At 34.1% G+C, this 25290-nt stretch overlaps 1 protein-coding gene and 1 long non-coding RNA gene across 2 annotated transcripts; one reads left to right on the top strand and one right to left on the bottom strand.

Annotated features, from left to right (window-relative positions):
- Nucleotides 1-2764: 2764 nt before the first annotated feature.
- Nucleotides 2765-6308, bottom strand: LOC134250952 (uncharacterized). Its single transcript, XR_009988633.1, has 3 exons — nt 6145-6308; nt 3432-3496; nt 2765-3335 (listed from the first exon to the last, which is right to left on the bottom strand). It is a non-coding gene; the product is annotated as an uncharacterized LOC134250952 (long non-coding RNA).
- Nucleotides 6309-9291: 2983 nt separating this feature from the next.
- LOC134250971 (methylmalonyl-CoA mutase, mitochondrial-like) lies at nt 9292-25103 on the top strand. Its single transcript, XM_062733336.1, has 19 exons — nt 9292-9425; nt 10275-10403; nt 10602-10733; nt 11243-11349; nt 11762-11945; nt 13415-13549; nt 13902-14019; nt 14300-14379; nt 14742-14873; nt 15138-15314; nt 15434-15517; nt 16050-16155; nt 20252-20388; nt 20977-21102; nt 21517-21618; nt 22023-22163; nt 23720-23847; nt 24238-24326; nt 24643-25103. Exons 1-19 carry the CDS (start codon nt 9372-9374, stop codon nt 24732-24734), a joined length of 2253 nt encoding a protein of 750 aa, XP_062589320.1. The 5' UTR covers nt 9292-9371; the 3' UTR covers nt 24735-25103.
- Nucleotides 25104-25290: the final 187 nt, after the last annotated feature.

Here is a 25290-nt window from a genome sequence, read left to right as displayed (position 1 = left end):
AATTTGCTTATTTATGACCTTGACCTTTGACCTTTTGACCTCAAAATCAATAGGGGTCTTCTTTAGTCTATAGGGAGTTGCTATGCTAAATTTCATTGCAAAAGCTCAAAGGGTTCTCGAGATATCGTGTGGAAACGAAAGCGTTACAGACAGACAGAAAGACGGACGGACGGACGGACGGACAAACCCAAATTAATATCCCCCACTTTTCAAGCGGGGGACAATTAACAAATAAATTAGGCCGTCTAAGAGTATGTCATAGGTCTGAGTTACTGTCACACCCAGTGAATCACCTTGAGAATTATTTACTGTTTGTATTTAGTATATTGTATATATATATATTTGATTTATCTTGGTATGATAAATCTTTAATTGGTGATAGAAAATACACATTTTCTTTTTTTCACCTAGTGCTTCCAGCCTCAATTCTCTGTTCTCATAAGGAGAACAGGCCTCTGTATGATTGTGTAGACATACGTAGTACATCTACTAATTATTTTCTAAAAATAAATAAATAAATAAACCACCGTGTTGCTACAATCATTTTTTGGTGGCCGACCATACATGTAGTTAAATGTCAACATAATATAAAGAGAAAATAAAGATGAGGTGAGGAAAATTGCAAATAGCAACAAAAAGGGGGTGATTTTGTTCAATAACTTTGAACATAAATTATAGATTAAATATAAATTAAAATGAGAAGGGGGGTTAAATACATATTTGGAAAGTGTATATGAGTATTAAAATTTAATTTTAAAATGAACACAAAGGGGGGGGGGGGTGAAATGATTTAGTTTTGCTACATTGTTTTTATTTAGCTTGAAATATTGTAAACTTGAAATATTGTAACTAATTGCTGTTACACCGATTAAAATTAAATTTTAGATAATGTTTTAAAATTAGCAATAGTACTGTACAAAGTTAAAAGCCTTCAGGAATACTAAACATAATAATTGGCAAAAGATAAGTACATAATTATATTTTTGAATATCAACAGATTATATGTATTTGTGTGTGCATTTTGTGAACAAAAATCAAAATTTAATAAAGAAAATGACCAGGCAGGAGTTAAGCCAAATTGAATTTAGAAATTTTGGTTTGTGCTATAGCATAATTATAATTTTAAAGATGCAAAAAGGTCAAAAAATGTCGGCTAAAAGCAACTTTTTTCACCTAATTTAAAAAATCAAACCAAATTAAGAAATTACAGGTTTAAAAATTGGCACTCTCATATATAACCCTATAATAAATGTGTCTGTATTTTGAGATGGTCTCTGGACGGTAGATTTCACCCAATCTTGGCATGGTCACTGTTAATGTTATATATGGAATAAAAAAGAAGAGTTTCATTATTTTAGTTTTCACACAATAAAACCCCAGTCGGCACCCTTAAGTAAATTTTGTATTGTAAATTAGATATATAGACTTATCTTATTTGAAATTTAATTTTGCTTCCTTTCCCCTTAACTCATCTACATTTTTATTATGGATTTTGAAACGCATATTACCATGTTTATACAATTAAACAAAAGATTTTGTATGTTGAATTGTCTGGAACATTTTGTCTCTCAACCAAGTTAACATGAAATTCGAATTCTGAAGAATAAGATTAATAGATAAATTGTAATTGTTTTCAACAATAAGATGTGATTTATTTTAATCTAGACGAGTAAATATTGAAACATTATTGTTCAAAATCAAATTCATTTAATAAGTTCCGCAATTTCTCTAAAACATTAAGAATTTTCAGGAAATCTAAGTTTTTCTCCCCATTCTTTAATGATATTTATAAAATTATAACTGTATTTATTTTTTTAAATTTCCTAGTATCCAGGAAGCTTGTGTCTCTGCATAAAGTATACTTAGGGAAATAAAAAAAGAAACATAATTACAAAGACTATTAGATTATAAATTCAAAGATAATTTAAACTGTTTAGAAAAAGTCACTAAAATTAGTAACAGACTATTTACCAATAGTTTTCAGGTTTTTACTTTTCAATGCAATTTGTTATACATACACTTAATCAAAAGACAAACAAAATTTTAAAAAATTCAGATACAATGTTATAGATCATTGCACTTGAACCAAAAGACTTTGAAAACATGTATTAAATTCTCTAAACTTTGTGTTCTTTGCCTTTAATCTAATCGTACAAAGAGTGTAAACCATTTTGCCATTTTTTTTTTAAAGATCTAAGGATATACTAATCTTTTTATTTATACATTCATGCACGAAGAAATTATGAGTGGAAAAAATGGATGTGCTCGGGAAAAAGTATCAGAATGTTAAAATTTGATAACAAGACTGATTTCAAAGTTACGGAATCAAATCTCAGCCGCTATTGACCTAAATATTAGTAGAAGATAGTAACTGTTCTTTCGCCAAGCGCTCGGTACTTTGAAGTGATAGGTTCGGGATTTTCGAATGAGATTTTTAAAATTGACCTCCCCTATAACGGTAAGCGATGACACGTAAATAATTACCATTAATGTATGCTTTCAGATCCATGGGAAATTCTTTCAAGTTTACTTTCTTTAAAATAGAAAATAGCAATGGAGAGCGGGAAACAATTCAGAAAATACGAAAAATCCAGTTAATTATTCATCATCTGAGGAGGGATGAAATTTGTTATCAAAATTTTCTGGCTCGGGAAGCAAAATTAATCAAATGTGTAAATCGTTTGTCGTTTTCGAAACATCTTTTTTTTTTAAATAAAGACTCTTTGTAAAGAAAAGTCCGCTTAATTTGATAAATTTTTACTCATTTCTAATTGTGATGACACTGTACATAGGATCAAAACTTGGCTGATCATTTTCTAAATCTCCTTGGCAAAACTTTTTTCGAACGACAATGACACACTCACCAATGACAACACACAATAATATTACGCCACTTATATTTAGTATAATTATATAAGGTATTCTACCCTCCTTATCAAGGCTTGTTTGATTTTTTGATAGAGTTGCATTTATAATGGTTGTTTTTCTGAAGAATGTTTCTGTCGACGAATTGTAGAACATCATACTTGAAACCTGTTGCGTCATATAACTTGGATATGGATTTGTTCTTTCTAAAGCTTTTTTCGTGACTGGTTTTTAAATATAAAAATTAAAAAAAATCATTTTGTGAGTTTCATTCTCAATAGAAATACGAAACTATCTCATTACAGGAAAAATATTTAAGCACATTTTACCGGGCAATGTTAAACATTCCCTAGATTCTATTTTGCAAGCGACACGATTGCATTTACACTTCCCTGAAGAACATCTATATCCATATTCCGGAACATTGCACAGTGAAGTACAATTTTCTCCAAAATATCCCAAGGGACAAGCTGTACAAATGAAAATAAAAGTGAATTAATAATTTTTCATAAAATGATAAAAAAAAATAAGCATTCTCACAGTATGAAAATTCCAACTTTTCTTACGCATGCATTTTTCCTCTGTTGAATTCCATATCTCTCCGACACAACAAGGTTTGTAGTTGAAAATCCTGAAAAATTCGAAAATGTCTTTGATCCATTATAGAATAATTAACAAAATTGTAATTCTGTTAATTTAGAATATGAAAAATCAACAACAAACAAACAAGATAACTGGAACCATCTTTCACGAGAGACATTTCTAGCACGTCTGTTTTCTAACTGATAGAAAATACAGATTGCAAGAAAATATTTTCCAACTCCAATCTATATATTCAGTAAACAAAAAAAAAAAAATATGGCTGAATTACAGTAATGGAAATAACCATAAATGTAGTCTTCCCAGCGTACATTTTAAGATGAGGTATCATACAAGACCAGCTATGCTAAATTTTCTACTCATTTGTCAACGGATGTGCTTCAGAATTCATCCCTCTGATAATACATCAAGAAAATATTGATTTAATGCATGCAGGATCTTAAGCTTGAACTTTCTGTTTCTAAATAATTACCCCCCCCCCCGAAAAAAATTTATCACCAGCACAATTATTAGTAAATACAATGAGAAACATCTATGCAGGAAGGTTATGGATGGCTTTGTAGTTATATCATAACAAAAATTACACGAAAATAAGATTGTAACACGTTTTTTTGTATTTGCACTCTTCGGCGGAGAGAGATAACAGAAAGATAAAAATAAACATTGATCCTGGCCACTAGGGTGACCTTTTACCCTGAACGATTCCCAGAAGATGCGATTCATGAGAATGCGGTTGTTTACTTGTTTATCGGAAGACGTATTTAGTTAGGAGGAAGAGGCAACCAATGAGATTGGAGTGACCAGAGTTTAGATGTTGGGATAAATTAACTACGGAAAACAATATTTAAAGATTATGCACAAAATTGATAATTATCTTAAAAGTGCATTAGAAGTTTTAAAAGTACTCAAGGTCTGAATAATAGTAATTAAAATTCAAATCAAAATTTAAAGTAATTATTGCATATTTCGAAGGAGTTACAAATATGGAGATGTAAATCTACAAACGTAAACCTAGTATGAAATGAACGGCCGGGATAGACAGGATTTCAGTGGAAAGCTGAATCTTGACTGTCTTCGGTTGGTTGCATTTCATACAGGTGAGATAATTTTCTATACTTACGCGGTTTTTGTCAAATTATTAAAATTTTCACATGGCTTAATTTATTAACAGGTTACATTTTTTTTCATATTAGAACTAATAATATTTAGTATAATGTTTAGTATATTGTAAGAAATTATTTATTGTAATCATAACGATTACAAATAGATTGTTTAATTTAATAAAGAGTGAAAAGCTGAATCTTGACTGTCTTGGTTGCATTTCATACAGGTTGGGTAACATCGCCACTCCCAACACCTGTTGGCCGCTCAGGTCTGGAAAGGTCAATTGGAAATAAAATGTCAAGGAATTATTTAATAAAAGAGATAGCGCAATTGACTAATCCCGGTACCTCCACAAGCCAAGCGAGTTCAGAAGAAATTATATAATAAAAGAAATAGCTAGAATGAGTCATCCCGGTACCTCTTCACGAGTTCCAGTGAATGAGTGTAACCTGATTATGAAAAGCGAGCAATTATCCTTGTTTGTTTGTTTTTTTTCATGAAAGTTATCTGGGAACATCACGTTAGCTGCAAGAACTTCGTTTCAATGATTGAGAAAATTCCCCCCTTTGACGTTTGTAATACCTATCTTGAACTTTACAGCCCTAAATGGTCAAGATTTGAATAATTTAGGATCTACACTACACCAGGAAGGTTCCACATAAGTTCTTGAGAAGATTTTTAAAGTTTTTCCTATATATTTCTATATATAAAACTTGGATTCCCTATTGTGGCCCCGCCCTACCCCCGGGGTCATTATTTGAACAATTTAGAATCTGCACTACCCAAAGATGTCTCCACGTAAGTTTAAGATTTTCTGGCCCAGTGACTCTTGAGAAGAAGATTTTGAAAGTTTTTTTCCTATATATTCCTATGTAAAAATTGAATTCCCTATTGTGGCTCCGCCCTACCCCTGTAGGTCAAGATTTGAACAATTTAGAATCTACATTACCCAAGGATGCTTCCACATAAGTTTCAGCTTTTCTGGCCGGGTGGGTTTGATAAGAAGACTTTTTAATGACCCCACCCTATTTTTGTATTTTCTTGATTATCTCCCCTTGGAAGGAGACTTGGCCCTTTGTTTTAACAATTTAAATTCTCCTTTTCCCAATAATGCTTTGTACCAAGTTTGGTAAAAAAAAAAGAAGTTTGGCCCAGTGGCTCTAGAGAAGAAGTTGAATATTCGATAAGTTTTCGCACGGACGGACGAACGGACGACGGACAACGGGTGATCAGAAAAGCTCACTTGAGCTTTCAGCTCAGATGAGCTAAAAAGATATGGTTCCCTTACCAGTTTTAATTCATTTTAGTCATTTACAAAAAAGCAAACAAATCACATTCTTTTGTTATATTTTTTATAATACAAGATATGGGCCTCTTGTTTGCTTTTGGATAGCCTTGGAGCGGATATGAAAATGTAAAGCTTTTTTCAGTGTATGCTCATGTTCTTATGAGCAATCATTAACACTCTTCTCGGGTACCACATAAAACATTCTTCAGAGAATGTTTTCAATTGTAAAAATATGTTTCAAATACTGATTTAAAAATATTGTAGACAATAAGTTAAAAGATACATACCCTTTGCACAGCGCATAGGAAAGTCGATAGTGCCATAAGAAAAGATACACTGTGCAAAAATAGTGCTTCAACTCTAGTTTCATATTGTAAAGGAAGGTACACAATTGCGAGATTAAAATAGTTTCATCTTAGCTACAGCATTTGTGTGTTGTTGAAACATGGAAAAACATGGGCATACGGGGTTTGTCTAATGACAGCTTTACGTATCTTTGAATGCAATGCGCAGATTGATTGGATTACTTTTCAGTCAAAAACATTGGTTGCTTCAGAAAACCTTCCGCTCTCTCGTCTGTGTCTCCAAATAAAATCAAGAGAGTCCTCAACTTTTGGACAAAGTACAAAGGACTGATAAGTAGAATACTACGACCTAGTACAATATTATATGTCATTTCTGAGTGCATAAGTGCTCTCATTACTTTAACAAATATTGAGGAAATTATTAATTTTTTATGCCTTCAATTTCTATTTCATCAGAATTTATGCGTAAACATTCTCAAACAAAAATAATCTAAATCTTTCCAAGCCAAAGGTTTTCAGTTCAGTTTACTCCCCTGGCTTGAAAAGATGGCAAACAAGTGAGATTATATTCTCTTTTATATACATGTACATAATATACGAGGGTTGATCCAAAAGTAACATGAGTAATGTCACAGTGTCCATATCTTTTGTATATGGCGTCATATTATCAAATATAATGTACCAAAAGATGCACATATATAATTCTAATAAATTTGAAATTTTCATTTAAGGACCATCTCTACACCAGTACAAAAATGTTTTTTGGACTTTGTCAAAATTATATTGAACAAAGGTAAAAATAAAGAGCTTATCCATTTAGTTTTCAATATATGGTGCGTGGCATTTACCCCAGAAAAGATGTTCAAACTCAGCATGGTATCAATGAACATGGTGAATAGAAATCACTGTTATTTACTTCCGTGTAGTCTAGAAAATACGAGTACGTGTAAATAATATGTTCAATTAATTTATCTTGGCTTTTTTTAAATGTTAAGAATACTTGAATTGACAACAAATTGAGTTATATACTGTAAATTTCTATAACTCTTTAGTGTGCTATGTAGAGAGGCTTTTTAATGATGTTAACTTGACGATTTTATAGATGTTTAAAACAAAAAGCAGAGGGGGTGTCGCCGCGTCACAACTAACAGTTACTCAGATGCATAAAATATAGGAAATGTCGAAATGGAAAAAAAACGCCGCAACGAGCTGTTATGTACGGCGCCGCTGGAGGGCCAGGTAAAAAAAAAAAAATTATTTATTCGGACAAATTAGAAATTCGTTCGGACAAATTAGAAATTTGTTTGGACGAATTATATATTTGTTCGGACAAATTAGAAATTCGTTCGGACAAATTAGAAATTTGTTTGGACGAATTATATATTTGTTCGGACAAATTAGAAATTCGTTCGGACAAATTAGTTATTTGTTCGGACGAATTAGATATTTGTTCGGACAAAATAGAAATTAGATATTTGTTCGGACAAATAAGTTATTTGTTCGGACGAATTAGATATTTGTACGGACGAATTAGAAATTCGTTCGGACAAATACGTTTTTTGTTCGGACGAATTACATATAGATATTTTTACGGACGAATTAGTGAAAATGGGAATAAATGTCAGGACACCGCGATTAATACGTGATTTGCACCAAAACGTTTCATTATATTTTGATTCTTTGCAAAATAAATTTCATGAACAACATCATCGATAAATATTTTGAAGATATGTCGTTTTAATATTGATCTCTTTAGTATCATTTTTATTTAAGGAATAACTGTCTTATTTTTCGATTTCATGATGTGTTCAATCGATTGGCTTGCGTGATAATTTGCATAAACGCCGAAGGCGTTTATGCATAAAATTATCACACAAGCCAGTCGATTGATCATCTTCATGAAATTGAAAAATCTGACAGTTATTCCTTATTTTTACATGCTATTGATTCCGCCAATCCATGTTCTAGCTATTTGTCCCGCCCTGCACGTGATTTGTTTAACCTCGCCTATTGATGAACCAGTACATTTATGTAGAAATAAAGTACATTAACTATTTATAATTTTATCTCGGACAAAGACATTGGAAATGTAAATATTTACAAATCCACTACCCTGCATTTATTAATTATCACATGTGAATGATTTTTGAAATACATTTCTGGTACATATGCGATGTGTATGATGAAAAAAGGTCCTCAAATAGTTTTAAATATTCCTGTTTGTGAATTAAGAAAACTTCACAAAAATGGACCTGTTCGTATTGATCCCAGGGTTGTTCCTGTGACCCGGGAGCCGGTGAATTTCCTCGCATTTAATGAGAATTTCACCCGGTTATTCTGGTATATACGCGCCCCCTAAAATTATCAGAGTTAGCGTAAATCACAGTTTCGTGTAGAAAATGTAAGTATGTCTACTTGGTAGACCTCTTTTTTATCCTACAAAATCTCTAGAATCTAGGAGCTTTCGGGGGCTTCGCCCCCTGGACCCCCACCAGGGCTTTGCCCTGGACGCACTGGGGACTTCAAGGCGGCCCCCAGACCCTCTGCCTATTTTTGGCGCCCCCTTTAACTTCAATTCCTGGATCCGCGCCTGACATGTATAGACAGAAAAAAAGGCCTAACAATTGGTACTTGAAGCTTGGTAAAATACGACCCAGTGACAGATTTTATTTGCTAATGAAGACATAATAATGACCGTGGAATTTACGAAATATTGACTGTAAACGATGTTGTTGAAATCCCTGTAACATCATCTTATCTGTCAATAGCCTGTCTAGGTTAAAAGCATATACATGTGATAGCTTAATTTTAATACATGAACAACAAAAGATAATGATGGAAAATCTGAAGTCATCTTGTTTGTAACACAATGTAGTTGTTAGTAAGTGGGACCTATAACTTTGGCATGAAACCAACAGATGTTGCAGAATCTGTGGTGTCTTTTTATTCAAATTCACTTGAGATGCATGTATTACGGATGGAAATAACTTTTGTGAATTATTAAAAATAAATTCATCATATAAAATCAATCTCTCTTTCAAAAAAATGTATTACGCTCGGACGGTCACATTAAAGACACTTTTTAAAACACATCCAAAATATTACATCGGGCTCGAAATTCCTTATTTAGCATGACCTTGAACTCTTTAGTCTTGAATCGCCTCTGCTCTGGATTGACATTTGCATTTTGATGGGATACTGATATAAAAATGTTGCGATTAGAGAAGCTATCGCAGCTGATGCTTCGGCAGAATCTCCACAAGGTAAACTTTCACAAAAATGTGGTAGTGTTGCGAGTTGTCAACTGCGCAAATAACATAAAAAGTAAAAACACTATTTGCGTAAGACCCACCAGATAAACAATAACGAGCACAAATTACTCGATGCGATCGCGGTATAAATTGAAAGTTTTTTCAATGCTTGGAACTGGTTTGCCTGTGGGAATTTTTACAAACAGAGACCTACAGTTACATGTATGAAGCCAACGATGGTGGCGTTCAGTTCAGTTATGGAATTCCCTCCTATGTATAAGGAGCACCCGAGAAGGTGGTTTCATAAAAGATATAAAATTAAAAGGTGATGAAAAGAAATTTTGTAAAATCTATTCTATATAGTGCTGTAAAAATGAAATTAGAGGTAATAGTCAAACTAAAAGTGAAAAAGGCTTTACACACTGTACAGTAACTTAGCTTCTATTATAAAAGTTATTTCAACTCTAAAAGTATTTACATACTCCTACTTAAAAAAAATTATGGTCTGTTGGTTGTAGCAGAGACATATGGTTTTATATGTCTCTGGTTGTAGACTGTGTACATTTTTTAATAGTTTGAGTTTTAATAGTGATTTTTAATTATTACTTGCATATTTCTGCACCTTAGTCCTACATGTTCATGCGAGAGAAACTCAGATCTGGTACAATCACTAGACTTAGCTACGTAGTTTAAATGACCTACATAGCTTTTTTAGCTACGTGAGGTAGGTTTACTTATCTACGCAATCATACTTTTTTCTATTAAATTGTCATTTAGGAGAAATATGCCACCATAACAGAGAAAAAAAAAGAGTTATCTAAAGTTATTGAGAGTCTTAAGAATTTTTGTGGATCTTTACAGGGAATCGCACCACTGTACTGTCGTTGTGCTCACACCAAAGAACCACTGCACCCAGAATGGAAAGCTGCCGCCTCAAAGGAACTGAAGGGCAAAAAAGACATAGATTCTCTGATCTGGAAAACACCAGAGGTTTGTGTATTGTAAGGTTACACTGCATATGGGACTATATATGTGTCTTTTTTCAATGATCATAATGGTAGTAGGCCAAATTAACATGCAATTAAAGAATGGAAATAGGTGATGCCCTTTGCCATATCATCTATTAATGCAGTTTTTGTTGTTTGCTTGTTGAAAAACTTCTTGTAAACAATATTTTTTTTTCTACAGGGTATTGAAATTAAACCTGTTTATACAAAGGCTGACATCAAAGATGTACAGGATGAGGTACCTGGTCATTTTCCCTATACAAGAGGCCCATACTCCACAATGTACACAAATAGACCATGGACAATCAGACAGGTAGAGAGAGATGGGGGATTAATTGTAAAATATACAAGTTATGTTAAGAACTAAATTTTTAGGGAAATATTAGTTGCAATAATGTAGTTCTCTTCTTTAATCTGATATTTTCTGGAGAGGAGCCCTCCAACACCCCCCCCCCCCCCCCGGAAAAAAAGGAGATGGCTTCATTATTGCAGCTACGGTAATATTTACTCCAGTGCCAGAAATTTCTGCAGCATTTAGACAATACCGTATAAGTAGAATTTTTAGCGAGGATTTAAAATTTTGGCATTATTAGCGAGGGTGCTGAGATCGCTAAAATTTTATATCGCTAAAATTTAATTGTATTGTATTTGTAATAGCTTCTTTAGTGTACACTTTAAAATCGCTAAATTTGCATCTCGCTAAAAATAAACACCAATTTTGAAGGACAAATCGCTAAATTTGCGTCTCGCTAAAATTTCCACTTATACGGTATATTCTGTATATGTACACCATACTATAATTTATACACTAATTTATTTCAGTATTCAGGGTTCAGTACAGTGGAGGAGAGCAATAAATTCTACAGAGATAATATAGCTGCCGGTCAGCAGGGACTCAGTGTGGCCTTTGACCTTCCAACTCACAGGGGGTAAGACTTCATCCTGACCAATGAAATTCAAAGTGGTCGGTGACAAAATCTAGACATGGTTAAGACTGTCTGAGCAAAGTTGTCAATTAAGAATTCAGTATTTTCAAGCATATAGAGCCATGTTCTTAAATGGATTTTTTTTTTTATCAGAAGTTGTTTTTCCCTGTTTTTATTCATAAAACATCAAGGTATTCATAGAACTGCTTGATGTCTCTGAGTTTTTAATTTTTTTTTAAAACCCTCATTACTTTCTATTGCTGAATTTTAGTTTTTCAAAATGTCTTTAAATAAGTAAACTATGTTGACTCTTCATTATGCAGTGGGAATTTAAGGTTAATAGCAGAAAACTTCATATAGCTAGCATACTTCAAGACAAAGCATATCATCAGATATGCTTTACTATTCTTTACAGTTATGACTCTGATAACGAGCGTGTTGTTGGAGATGTGGGAATGGCGGGGGTTGCTATTGACTCTGTAGAGGACATGAAGCTGTTATTTGATGGAATCCCACTAAAGAAAATCTCCACCTCCATGACAATGAATGGAGCCGTGCTTCCTGTGATGGCCATGTTCATAGTGGCAGCAGAGGAGCAGGTCAGTGCACAGTGTTTTCATTTTATACAAGATACAACTAAATTTTTTTGCACATGCTGGATAAATGAAGGTGCCACTGTAAATTTAAAAGAACTTCTTTTTGGTTCTTTAATTGTAACAATATTTTATTTTCAAATTGCTGATCAGAGCTTACACTATTATAATGTACAAAGTTACAATTAGCATACAGTATAAGTGGAAATTGTAGCAAGACACTAATTTACCGATTTGTCATAATAAAACAGGTACTCTATTTTTAACAAGAAATATATACATTTGTGGTATCTTTCCATTATATAAACATACAGAGAGAAAATATCTTCAATTCTGTATGAAGTTTGTCAGAGGTCAGCTAGAGGTCAATATATGGTAGAATCACACGGCGCAATAATAGGCCCCTACATGTATCTACCGTTACTTATAAATATATAAAATGACTTGCTTTTCAATAGTTTTCATGTATAAAAATGAACAAAATATTAAAGCAAGTGAAATAATTGTTTTATTTACAACGTAAACAAGTACTTCATACATTTTTGGCGATCGATTTCATTTAACCTGTGTACATAGAGAATATATCGATAGAAACTAGCCTTTGTTTACAAGTTGTACGTCACTTTTGTCAGCTGCACAGTCTCTAACTTTTAAGCTAAATCTTCATGATATAGGCTAAAACTATATTTTTCCATTAAATTCTCCTCACGATAAATGTTTAAATCTATTGGAAATCAAAGCGATGCAATCACGCCACGAACAGCTGAGAAACACCTTGATGGGCGCTGTCGTACTACAATGTAAGCTCTCGCCAGTGTCTCCGTGTTAACATAATAATGCCTTTAGCTACTGAAATCGTAGATTAAATTTTTTGATCAAATTAAATACCTGATTGCAAATTAACTGTCTCGGACAAGTGTCTCAATCCATCGGATCCATCCATCCCTTTCAGGCGACCGAAATTCCTCCAACTTTTTATCATCAATCCTCGGACGTGTGTTTTGTATCTTTTCAGCATTAATTATCAATTTTCACAAATAAAAACATTCCCAGACAAGAATCTGTTCACTATTACTGATCACAAGTAGCCTTTAACAAAATATTCCCTTCGAAATAGACTTCTTAGTCTGTCACGAATTCAAAGCGTAACCGCCTTTCAAGCCGATTTACACCTTGCGTACTTTTGAAGGAAATCTACGGCGACCGGTTAGTGCAATATTTATATCCCAATATATCGAATTTAATGTTTAATTGTCCGTCTCAAATGTATATATAAGTAATAAATAACAAGTTTCTTAAGTAATTTAATTGATACATGTATTATGAAATGCTCACTAAAGAAGCTATTACAAGTAAAGTGCAATTAACTTTTAGCTCTAGTCAATTTTAGCAATTTCAGCACTCTCGCTAAAAATGCCAAAATGAAATCCTTGCTAAAAATTCTGCTTATACGGATTTCTAATTTTATCCTACAGGGAGCCAAACAAGAGGAGCTAGCCGGTACTATACAGAACGATATCCTCAAAGAGTTCATGGTCAGAAACACCTACATTTTCCCCCCAGAGCCATCCATGAAAATCATTGGAGACATTTTTGAGTACACCTCCAAGGTATTGAAAGTTCTAGGCCAAAACATCATTCCCTTTGGCTTTCAAATTAATTGTAAACTTATTGCCATTGGAAAAAATTAAATTTACATTTGTAACCAAGTAATATTGTCTGCCTCTGACACTTGGTTTACATTAATTAATTTTTCAAAAAAGTGTGTTTAACTGTCAAAATAACTTTGCTATTATCTTCAATTCATTTTAACAAAGACTTTGTGTTTATATTCCTTATTTATATGTTTAACTGTTTAAATACAAAACCTGACTGTATTTCTCACATCTTAAGTTTTCGTATTCAATCTACAGTAAATATATGTCTCAATTATTTTAATGTTGTATTCAACCTTTATTTCAGAACATGCCAAAATTTAACTCCATATCAATCTCGGGGTATCACATGCAGGAGGCTGGAGCCGACGCTGTGCTAGAAATGGCCTTCACACTGGCCGATGGTCTACAGTACATAAGAACAGGTACAATATACATGTACAGTGTAGTGAAAATGGAACACAATTTATCTTTGATTTCTGAAAGATGGTCATATTGAATGCTTGCTGTGAAATGATCATATTTTCATTCTCCTCGGCTTTATTGAAAGTCTGTTAAAATAACCTGCTAATAACCAATAGTTTTTCTTTGTACTCGGTATGTACCCAGTGGTAACAATGACATTTTCTCTAGCAGTGTTTAATATTGATAATCACATCATTATGTATGGTACTTCTTTGATTTTTTTTTAACATTTTTTTGTAGGCTTGGAGAGAGGACTGGATGTAGACAAGTTTGCTCCTCGACTTTCCTTCTTCTGGGGTATAGGAATGAACTTCTATATGGTAAGAGAGTTTAGTTTGCTTTTACATTCAATAGATTTAGATACTTTGAAGGCCTACATATTAAAAGTTTCAAAAATTAATTTCAGTATATGTATAGCGTACTTCTACCATTATGAGGAGTATTTAAAATTGTTTTCTACAAATTGTAGTATGCTTCATCAAATGAAAGAATGTACATTCTTATTAAAAAAAGAATTGATTCAGAAGTTTCCATAACATTTTGAGGCTTAAATGTTTTATGATCAGCAGAACATTTTGAGGCTAAAGTGTTTTATGATTAGCTGGCTCTCAAACATTCTTGCTACACATGTAAACATCTAATAGACATTCAACATTCTGGATTAATGATGAAATCCTTTCAGGAAATAGCTAAGATGAGAGCTGCTAGAAGACTGTGGGCCACGCTGGTCAAGGAAAAGTTTGCTCCCAAAAATCCCAAATCCCTGTTACTTCGGGCTCACAGCCAGACCTCTGGATGGTCACTGACAGAACAAGTAATGTGATATTGATATTCCAGATCTTTTAAGAGGACCTCCTCCTTCTTGCACCCCTACATGTATTTTTACTCGTTCTTATAAATCTTCGAATTTCTCGAGTTTTCTTTCGACCATCAAGTTTGAGATAATGAAGATTGACTGTAAATGTTATATTCATATTGCCTTATTCCACCATTTTCTAAAAAAAAAAAAATAAACTTTCATAGATCTGTTAAAGTGCTTGCTATGACCAATTCATCATGCTTCGTTTCTCCTCCTCAGGATGCCTACAACAACATAGTGCGTACTGTGATCGAGGCTATGGGGGCAGTGTTTGGGGGGACGCAGTCTCTACACACTAACTCTTTTGACGAGGCCCTGGGTCTGCCAACTCCATTTAGTGCCAGAATTGCCAGGAACACCCAGATCATATTACAGGAAGAATCGGGCATACCCAAGGTACATGTACATGAAAAATATATGGTATTTCAATCAAACTTAGTGTGCAGATAGATGTACAGTGCACATAATAGCTCTATACATGCAATTTGACTGATAATGTGTTATTTTATTAACAGGTGGCAGATCCCTGGGGTGGTTCCTATATGATGGAGAGTCTAACTAATGATATTTATGATGAAGCTCTGAAACTCATCAATGAGGTCTGTGGGTTTTTTAAAAACTTTTTTGATATGATACAAAAATAAAGAAGAATTACAAACTAAAGTATTCTTCTGCTGCCTTCTCCAAATCAAAAAAATTTGATTGTTATATTTTGATAATTATGCCCCTGGTCCCTTTGAAGAAGAGAGCATATTGCTTTGCTGCTGAATGTTAGACAGTCAGTCTGTTAGTCCACCATCACTTTACATTCATTTTCTTTGCAGAGGTGGCACATACTGAAATAAAATTTGGTATACAGATTTATCATATGAATATCTAGGTCAAGTTCTGTTTACGGTACGATTGAGCAATTTGGGTCAGAGTTATGCCCCTTGAACTTACAAAAATACCAATTATTTGGGGAGGAGTGGGGCATAAGTGTTTTACAAACATCTCTTGTTCTTTAAGTATTTTACTCAGGATATCTGGAATTCCTGGATATCTTGAAGTTTTCTCTCAATCAAAATGAGTCACGATAAAATAAGGTTGGACTGTGCACTATCTTTCAAGTAAATGTTGTATAATATGTAGATAGAGGAGATGGGAGGTATGGCTAAGGCAGTGGCCTCGGGGATGCCTAAGTTAAGGATTGAGGAGTGTGCAGCCAAACGCCAGGCCAGGATAGACAGTGGGGCAGGTAAATACTTTGTTATAAAAGTCTTGAAAATGATATAGGTTTGTAGGGTTCCTAAACATTGGTTTATTTCTACACAGAATGGATATTCTACCTAGATTCTTTCATTCCATTTTTAGGTCACCTGAGTCAGGTGACCTATTGCTATCCGTTTTCATCTGTCGTCTTGCGTCGTGTGTGGTGTGTTAACATTTGAACATTTTCAGCTTCTTCTCTGAAACCACTGAACCAATTTCAACCAATTTTGGCATACTGCATCTGTGGGTGAAGGGAACAAAAATTGTGAATTTCACGGTCCCTGCCCCCCTGGGGCCTTGGGGGTGGGGCCAAAACCACTAAAATTAGTGCAATCTTTAAAAATCTTCTTCTTTACTCCTGGACATCAAGCAGTCAAACTGTTGGTATGATTGTAATCAGCATTGAGTCCTCTACCAAAATTGTGAAATTCATGGCCCCAGGGTCAGGGGTTCTAGTGCTAGGGTGGGGCTCTATTGATTATATAGTGAAAATGCATAAATTCTTTGAAAATCTTCTTCTCTGCTCCTGGGTATCAAATAAACAAACTAAGTACATAGTTATGATGAGCAAGAGTGCCTCTTTCAGATTTGTGAATTTTATGGCCCCAGGGTCAGGTGTTCTGGTGTAAGGGCGGGGCTCTATTGATTATATAGTGAAAATGCATTAATTCTTTGAAAATTTTCTTTTCTGCTCCTGGGTATTGAATAAACTTACTTCGTACATTGTTTTGATGAGCAAGAGTGTCTCTTTCAAAATTGTGAATTTCCTGGCCCCAGGGGCAGGGGTCTGGTGTTAGATTGGGGCTCTATTGATTATATAGTAAAAATGCATTAATTCTTTGAAAATCTTCTCTGTTCCTGTGTATTAAATAAATTAACTAAGTACATAGTTATGATGAGCAAGAGTGCCTCTTTCAAAATTGTTAATTTTAAGGCCCCAGGGGGTTCAGTTCTGGTGTTGGGGGAGGGGGGGGGGGGCTCTATTGATTACATAGTGAAAATGCATTAATTCTTTGAAAATCTTCTCTGTTACTGGGTATTAAAAAACTAACTAAATACATTGGTACGATGAGCAAGAGTGCTTCTTTCAAAATTTTGAATGTTATGGCCCCAGGGTCAGGGGTTCTGGTGTTAGGGTGGGGCTCTATTGATTATATAATGAAAATGCATTACTTCTTTGAAAATCTTCTTCTCTGCTCCTGGGTATCAAATAAACTAACTAAGTACATTGTTATGATGACCAAGAGTGCCTATTTCAAAATTTTGAATTTTGTGGCCCCAGGGTCAGGGGTTCTCAGGTGTTAAGGCTGGGCTATATTGGTTATATTGTGAAAATGCATTTATTATTTAAAAATCTTCTCTGCTTCTCGGTATTAAATAAACAAATTACATAGTTATGATGAGCAAGAATGGCACCTCAACCAAAGAAGATGGGCGCATTTGGCGTGTGATCCGCAGGAATCATTTGTACGAAACATTTATAGTTTAAATGTCCATGATTTGATTAGCTGAACATAGCTGGTCAGATTTTACAAACACGTCCATAGGTTTTTTTTTCATTTAGTTTGAAAGACTTTGTTAGATTGTAACATTTATGTCCATTTTTCCAAGGGGTTACTATTATAATACTATAACATAGTAATTTTTTACAAAAAATAAACACCTAAATATTTAATGCATAGATGCATGATACAGTGGCTGGAACGTTATTGTTGACAACTTACACGAACGATCACGTTACACGCACGATTCCGCACAATTAACGCACGATTAAACCTGATACACGAACGATCCTTCACGTTCACGATTCTACACGTTACACGATCTTACACGATTGATAACGCAAATGCACGATTCTTCACGCACAATAGTTCAAATTATTTAGGAATTGATATTTCCAAAACGATATACGGCTTTATATTGAATTTAGATTCAAAGAATTATCAATAAATATATTATATCATCAACTTTGAAAAAAAACGGAAATGGATATTTCTGGTACTAAATACATGTAAGGTTTGTTTTTTTTTTTTATTATTTTAGATAATAAATAATTATTTAGATAATTCTCCGACATAAGAAAACGGATTTTTTTGTTCTATCAGAGGATAGTAGTAGGTGGACCGTAAAATTTGATTGAATTGGATTTCATAATATGTGGAATGGGGGATACGATTGGGAAAAAAAATGGCATCATGGAATGACTTAACTTAAAAGTTATATCTATATGTTTTTATTACTTCAAAATGTTTATGAATCTCTAAAACATGAAAAACGACATTGCAAATTATTGTTTTACTTTAAAAAATAATTAAAAGTACGCTACAGAGATAAACACTGTTAAACAAAACCCCGAAAATCATGTGCGTGACGTGCATGTACATTCGCCGACTAAACATTTATGTAAGCTTTGAAAAATATTTATTTATTTGTAAAAATATTTCTTTTTGATTATTTGAAAATTTAAAAAAATCTTACCACAATTAGCAGCAAACAAGAATGAACTTCAGAAAAATATAGTAAAACATCTTAGTACGGTTTATCACAATAAGTCACGCTATTTGACGAGAACATGATATTGTACGACTTACTATATTGTTTGTTTACAAGCGATTGTTAGTTCGTTCCGCATTCAATTATGTAAACTGCGCTTCATTCCTTTTATTAGGATTAAAAAATAAAATATAAACGAAATACTTGTTTCACAGATAACATTCCGATAAAAACTTACAAAACGAAATTTACACGTTTCTAAACGCACGTTCACGCACGATTAAAACCGCAAACGATTGAGTCTGTTACACGCACGATCTCGCACGTTACACGAACGATCACGCACGATGCACGAACAATTCTACACGATTGGTTTGTCAACAATAACGTTCCAGCCACTGTACATGTACATGTACATTATAGAATAGAAGATTGGGATTGATTTCGCTCGAGAACCAAACTGAACCAAAATTTATCTAATTCAAAATTCTTATACATCAGTACATAAAACGAAACTGACAAAATAAATGGTTGTTTGCATAAAAAAAAAATAATGCCCCATGCAAGGCTCGAACCAAAAAGTTTGCGCTTTTTGTGCTTTGAACAGGTATCCCATCTTACTGAGCTATCAGTATTCAATTACGCCCAGATTCCTGCCGAATGCCAATCAAAAGCGCCCTCGTTCTTTGTGGTTGTTTATGTCCCCTGTATCAGGGGATCTGCCATTTACTTTAGGGGGGGGGGGGGCTCTTTCGATTATATAGTGATAATACATTAATTCTTTGAAAATCTTTTCCTTTCCTCCAGGGTGTTAAATTATGCCAATTATCTAAATTTATATATATTTATCTGTTTTTGATGAAAAAAGGTGCATCTAGAAATACGGTGAATTTTATGTCCCCTGGGTCAGGGGTAGGGGGGAGGGTTATTTAGTCTGAAAATAAATTAATGCTTTGAAATCTTCTTTTTGGTATTAATCAACCATTTATGATGAAATAAAATTTCCAAAATTTTGAAATACATGTAAATGGCCCCAGGGTTAGTGGTTCCTTTGGGGTGAGGTGTATTTATAACTGGTTATAAAGTGGAAGTGCATTTTTTCTTTGTTACTCTCATCTACTTCTGGGTATTAAGTAACTAGTAGAGTAAGGATGCTACATGTGTAAGTGTATAATTATGATAAGCAATACTGCCTCTTTCAAAATTATGAATTTCATGGCCTCTGGTTTAAAACACGAAATAAATTCAATTGTCAAAAGTTGTTACGTGATCCTCAGGTGACCTATAAGGCCCGTGGGCCTCTTGTTAAAAAAAGTCAGTAGTCAAATATTTATAATTTTTTATGTCAGACTAATTAAAGGAAAAATTAACTTTCCTCAAACTTTTTGTCAGATAAATGAATAAATATTTTATTAAAAACTAAAAGTTTACTTATCAAATCTAATCTTTATACATTGAACTGCTTTTATGTAGGCCTATATCAGTTGACATGTATAAAGTTGTCGATTCTCTATGTTACCAATCAATACAACTTTAATTTATATAACACTGTAGTTATGATGTTTCTGTAAAACTTATTCTTAAAACAGAGGTGATTGTTGGGGTGAACAAGTACCGACCTAAAGAGGAACATCAGGTGGACGTACTGTGTATAGATAACAAACACGTGAGGGAGAGTCAAATACAGAGACTGAACAAGACGCGGGAAAACAGAGACCAGAAAAAGGTAAAAAAGGAAAAAAAAAGGATTGGAGACTATTAAGTGACAAAAAAGAATGAAAAAGGTACAGAGACAACCACAATGGTCAATTTCATTTCAAGATAAAATCTTGTATTAAAGGGGCTGGTTGGTTGTGGCCATTTTTAGACTACCGTATAAGTGGAAATTTTAGCAAGATGCAAATTTAGCGATTTGTGCTTAAAAACTGGTAATTTATTTTTAGCGAGATGCAATTTTAGTGATTTTAAAATGTTCACAATAGAAGCTTTTTAAATAAAATGCAATTAATTTTTAGTTTTTAGCGATCTCACTACCCTTGCTATAAATTAAATCCTCGCTAAAAATTCTACTTATTCGGTGTTTTATCTCCTTTAGAAGAAGAGCTCCGTATAATTAAATATATCATAAAATGATAAAATTCTAAAAATAAAATTTATGAAATTTTTCTTTGCCAAATGATAGTTGACAGATTAAGATATATCTAAAAAATTAAGTTATATCTGGTGGTTAAATTTGTTGACCCTCTAGCCTCCTTAAATGTTAAAATTGGAGACTTACAACTTTTTTGGGAAATTGACTTCAATATTCTATCAGGCTGATGAGGCATTAGCAGCCATCACAGAGGCATGTTCCAGTAAGAACGGAAACCTTCTGAAGCTATCTATAGATGCTGCCAGGGCACGGTGTACGGTAGGAGAGATCACACAGGCCATGGAAAAGGTACAGCACACCCTTCACCACAGGGGAGGGGAGAATTATTTTTCATACAATAGTAACTGTATTTGAAATAAATTGAACTTGCTTACTTGGAGATGAAGTACTACATGTAAGGTCATGAGTGTTAAGAATGTTGATTTATTGTGATTTATAGGTATGTTGGAAGTTAGGCTGGACTGAGGACATCAGCCTGGATAGCTCAGTGGTTAGAGCACCCGACTAGTAATACAGGGGTCCCGGGTTTGATTCCCGGTCCAGCCATATGTTTTTTGTCTTATATGTATTTATGAATTTTCAATGTATGTTAGTTTATGCTCATTCCTCCTTTCCATACTACAGGTATATGGTAGACATGAAGCCAGTTATAGACTGGTCAAGAGTGTTATGTAGTGTATGTTGTTTTGTTGTTATTTATAGGTATATGGTAGACATGTTGCCAGTGATAGGTTGGTCAGTGGAGCTTACAAGACCGAGTTTGGAGAGGTGGATGAAATTACTCGGGCCACACAGAGAGTTCAGGTAATCGATAGTAATAAATTAACAAAAATCTTAAGAAAATTCACACTACATTCGCCCTTTGGGCTACACGAACATTGTATTCCTCAGATGGCTAAATCATCGTATTACCTGATTAAAAAAAACAGTGAAAACTTAATTATCAAACTGATATACTTGTACTGAGCTTCATATTAGTAACTGTTATCTTGCATATAACTTTTATACAATAAGTTGATCTCAGGAATAAAAATCCACATTAATTTTGATTTCAATGATCATGCAACCTATATTTTTTTTTTTTTTTCATTATCGATGAATGTGAGTTACAGAATATAATATGTTATTTCTTTTGTAAATAAAATTCCCCCAAAAACTCCATTGTATTTTTTCATTGTATTAAAAACAGAACTATTTATTTTTTATAGCAATTTGCTGAGACAGAAGGGCGACGTCCACGTATCCTGGTGGCCAAAGTGGGTCAAGATGGACATGATCGCGGAGGAAAAGTTATTGCCACAGGGTTTGCTGACTTGGGATTTGATGTTGATATTGGCCCATTATTTGCTGTAAGTTAAAAATGTTCTATCATGTACACTGCATGTTAATTGTTAAACATGATATGCAAACAGGTAAATTCTATGTTCTTCTGTAAATTAAGCTTAAAGTATGTAAGTTATTGAGACCTTTGGATGTTCTTTATACAGGGTCATTGACATAATCTGAATTTCCTTTAATTATCTTGCTCATTTTTAGCTCACCTGAGCCGAAGGCTCAAGTGAGCTTTTCTGATCAAAATTTGTCCGTTGTCTGCCGTCGTCGACGTTGTTCGTAAATTTTTCACATTTTCATCTTCTTCTCAAGAACCACTTGGCCAATTTCAACCAAACTTGCTACAAAGTATCCTTGGATGAAGGGGAATTAAGTTTGTTCAAATGAAGGGCCATGCCCTTTTCCAAGGGGAGATAATTATGAATTAATGAAAAATTGATGGCATTTTTAAAAAATCTTCTTCTCCAGAACCACTGGGCCAAGAAAGATGAAACTCATGTGGAATCATCCTCAGGTAGTGCAGATTCAAATTTGTTTAAATCATGACCCTCGGGGGAAGGGTGGGGCCAAAATGGCCGATCAAAGTTTTACATAGGAATATATAGGAAAAATCTTTAAAATTCTTCTTCTCCAGAACCACTGGGCCAGGAATGATGAAACTCATGTGGAATCATCCTCAGGTTGTGTAGATACAAGTTTGTTCAAATCATGACCCCCGGGTGTAGGGTGGGGCCAAAATGGCCGATCAAAGTTTTACATAGGATTATACAGGAAAAAATCTTTAAAAATCTTCTTCTCAAGAACCACTGGGCCAGGAATGATGAAACTCGTGTGGAATCATCCTCAGGTAGTGTAGATTCAAATTTGTTCAAGTCATGACCCCAAGGGGTAGGATGAGGCCAAAATGGTCGATCAAAGTTTTAGATAGGAATATATAGGAAAAATCTTTATAATTCTTCTTCTCAAGAACCACTGGGCCAGGAAAGATGAAACTCATGTGGAATCATCCTCAGGTAGTGTAAATTCAAATTTGTTCAAATCATAGGGGCTAGGGTGGGGTTAAAATGGCAGACCAAAGTTTTTCATAAGAATATATAGGGAAAACCTTTTAAAATCTTCTTTTCAAGTACTTCAAAGCCATGATTAGTAATATTTATATGGAATCATCCTCAGGTAGTGTAGATTCAAGTTTGTTCAAATCATGATCCCCTGGAGGGTTAAAATTCAAGGCTCCCCCCCCCCCCCCCCCCCCCCGGCTAACCTCGGTAAACTTTCAGTTCTGATCTGATATGTGCTTTTTCCTAGCCGATGTGCTCAGGTGAGCGCTGTGGCCCCTGGGCCTCTTGTTTGGCATTCCTTGACCTGATGTCAATCATGTTTTGGAGTTTCTTCGTATTTACTAAAAATTCTTGATGAAAATTTAAAACAAACAGAAAAATTGACAAATAAATGCTTTTCATGTTTATATATAAAAGAGTCACTTATTTTTGTAATGTATTCTCTTCATTTTGTATGTCCTCTCTCCAATAATGACAAATATTTTATAAAAACTGTCCCAACTCTGATTTTACAGACCCCTATAGAAGCTGCCCAGCAAGCAGTGGACGCCGACGTCCACGTGTTGGGGGTCAGTACTCTGGCCGCAGGACACAAAACTCTCATCCCAGAGGTCATCCAGGAACTCAAGAAAATGGGCAGACCGTAAGTAGGATGGTCACTATGAATGAATGATCAAGTGTGTTATTTAAAAGGGCCCATTGAAGGGTTGGGCGAACCATAAGTAGAATGGTCACTTTGAAAAGATGGGCAAACCTTAAGCTTTGAATGATGTATGGGTCTTTTGAAAGAAGAGATAGATCATTAAAAAATGGAGTCTTTCTAGAAAACAGTGGATAAACCAGGTGTTTGAAATACTGCTTACCAAATTATTAATGCTTAAAAGTAGGACAATCAGGGAAGGAAATATTGAACATTTAATGGCTACTGTGCAGAATGTAGAGAACTGCAAAAAAATCATTTGCACATGATATGAGACAAACTGTAATGCGGTACATGTATTTGTTTGATCTTCAGTTGTATGTTTTGTTACAGTGATATTCTGGTGGTAGCAGGGGGAGTCATTCCACCTCAGGATTACGACTTCCTGTACCAGGCCGGGGTCTCCGCTGTGTTTGGTCCAGGTAGGTCAGATGCTCAGAAAGTTGATTAATTACCTGTATCCATATATTTTCAATTTGATTTTTAGCTGTGAGAAAATTATGAAAACATATATGACATCAATAATTTGAAATTTCTTTGAGTGCCCTCAATGAAACTGAAAAATTGGTGAGAATCAGATAAATGAGACAAAGACATTTAATTTTTAAGTTTAAGGGTCATTCTTCCTACATGCTAGCATTTAATTGTAGATAGGGTTATGTGAGTTATCAAACTCTTTGATTCATGGCCTAGAAAAACTTGTGTATGATTCTCTAAAATAAACTTTTCTTTTAAAAGGTACAAGAATTCCAGATGCTGCCATCAAGGTGATAGATATGCTTGAAAAGAATACTGACAATACAGATAAAGCTAAATCTGCCACAGGATGAAACTTTGTGGAGATATGTCAAAAATGACACTAAATTGTAATAAACATAGCTTCTAGCTGTCTTTCTAAAGTGGCATGATTATTTGAGAAGACAACAATGAATTGAATGTGTTGCAGTTTGAACCCTTATCATATACTCTCAAGGATGATGTCAAACATATATGGAAGCATTGTCCTATTGTTAGTCACTGAAAGGACATATTTATGCATGTTTGACAAATTCGTCTTTTGTCATGCCATATTGTGCATAATATAAAATGTGTCTTCATTTTTGTGACTTTTTAATTGTATAGAACTGAAAAATTCAAAGCCTTGCCTAAACTTTTACCATGTTTGTTTTGTCTTTGCATCACTTTCTCCCCCCCCCCCCCCCCAAAAAAAAAAAAAATAGATTGTTTACTTATTCCTGTATCTTTGAAATACTTAGAAACTTGTCCAATATGCAATCTAGATGTTGTATATTCCAACTATTCGGATATCTTGCCTGATAAGGTGTAAACCTTAAGTCCCTTGCAGGAGAAATTATATTGTTTGAAATATTGTTTTATCTATATTTC

Source organism: Saccostrea cucullata, unplaced genomic scaffold, assembly GCF_032062105.1.
Source record: "Saccostrea cucullata isolate Sc308-1 unplaced genomic scaffold, CSIRO_AGI_Scuc_v1 ctg391, whole genome shotgun sequence".
Taxonomy (NCBI): Eukaryota; Metazoa; Mollusca; class Bivalvia; order Ostreida; family Ostreidae; genus Saccostrea; species Saccostrea cuccullata.
This window is presented reverse-complemented; position numbering and strand designations above follow the sequence as displayed.

What these genes read in the sequence shown, in the direction of transcription:
- LOC134250971 (XM_062733336.1), top strand. Translation starts at nt 9,372, where the DNA reads ATGTTGCGATTAGAGAAGCTATCGCAGCTGATGCTTCGGCAGAATCTC. An exon ending in TCTACAGTACATAAGAACAG is followed by an intron (nt 14,020 to 14,299) that starts GTACAATATACA and finishes ATTTTTTTGTAG; the next exon opens with GCTTGGAGAGAGGACTGGAT. An exon ending in GATGGTCACTGACAGAACAA is followed by an intron (nt 14,874 to 15,137) that starts GTAATGTGATAT and finishes TCTCCTCCTCAG; the next exon opens with GATGCCTACAACAACATAGT.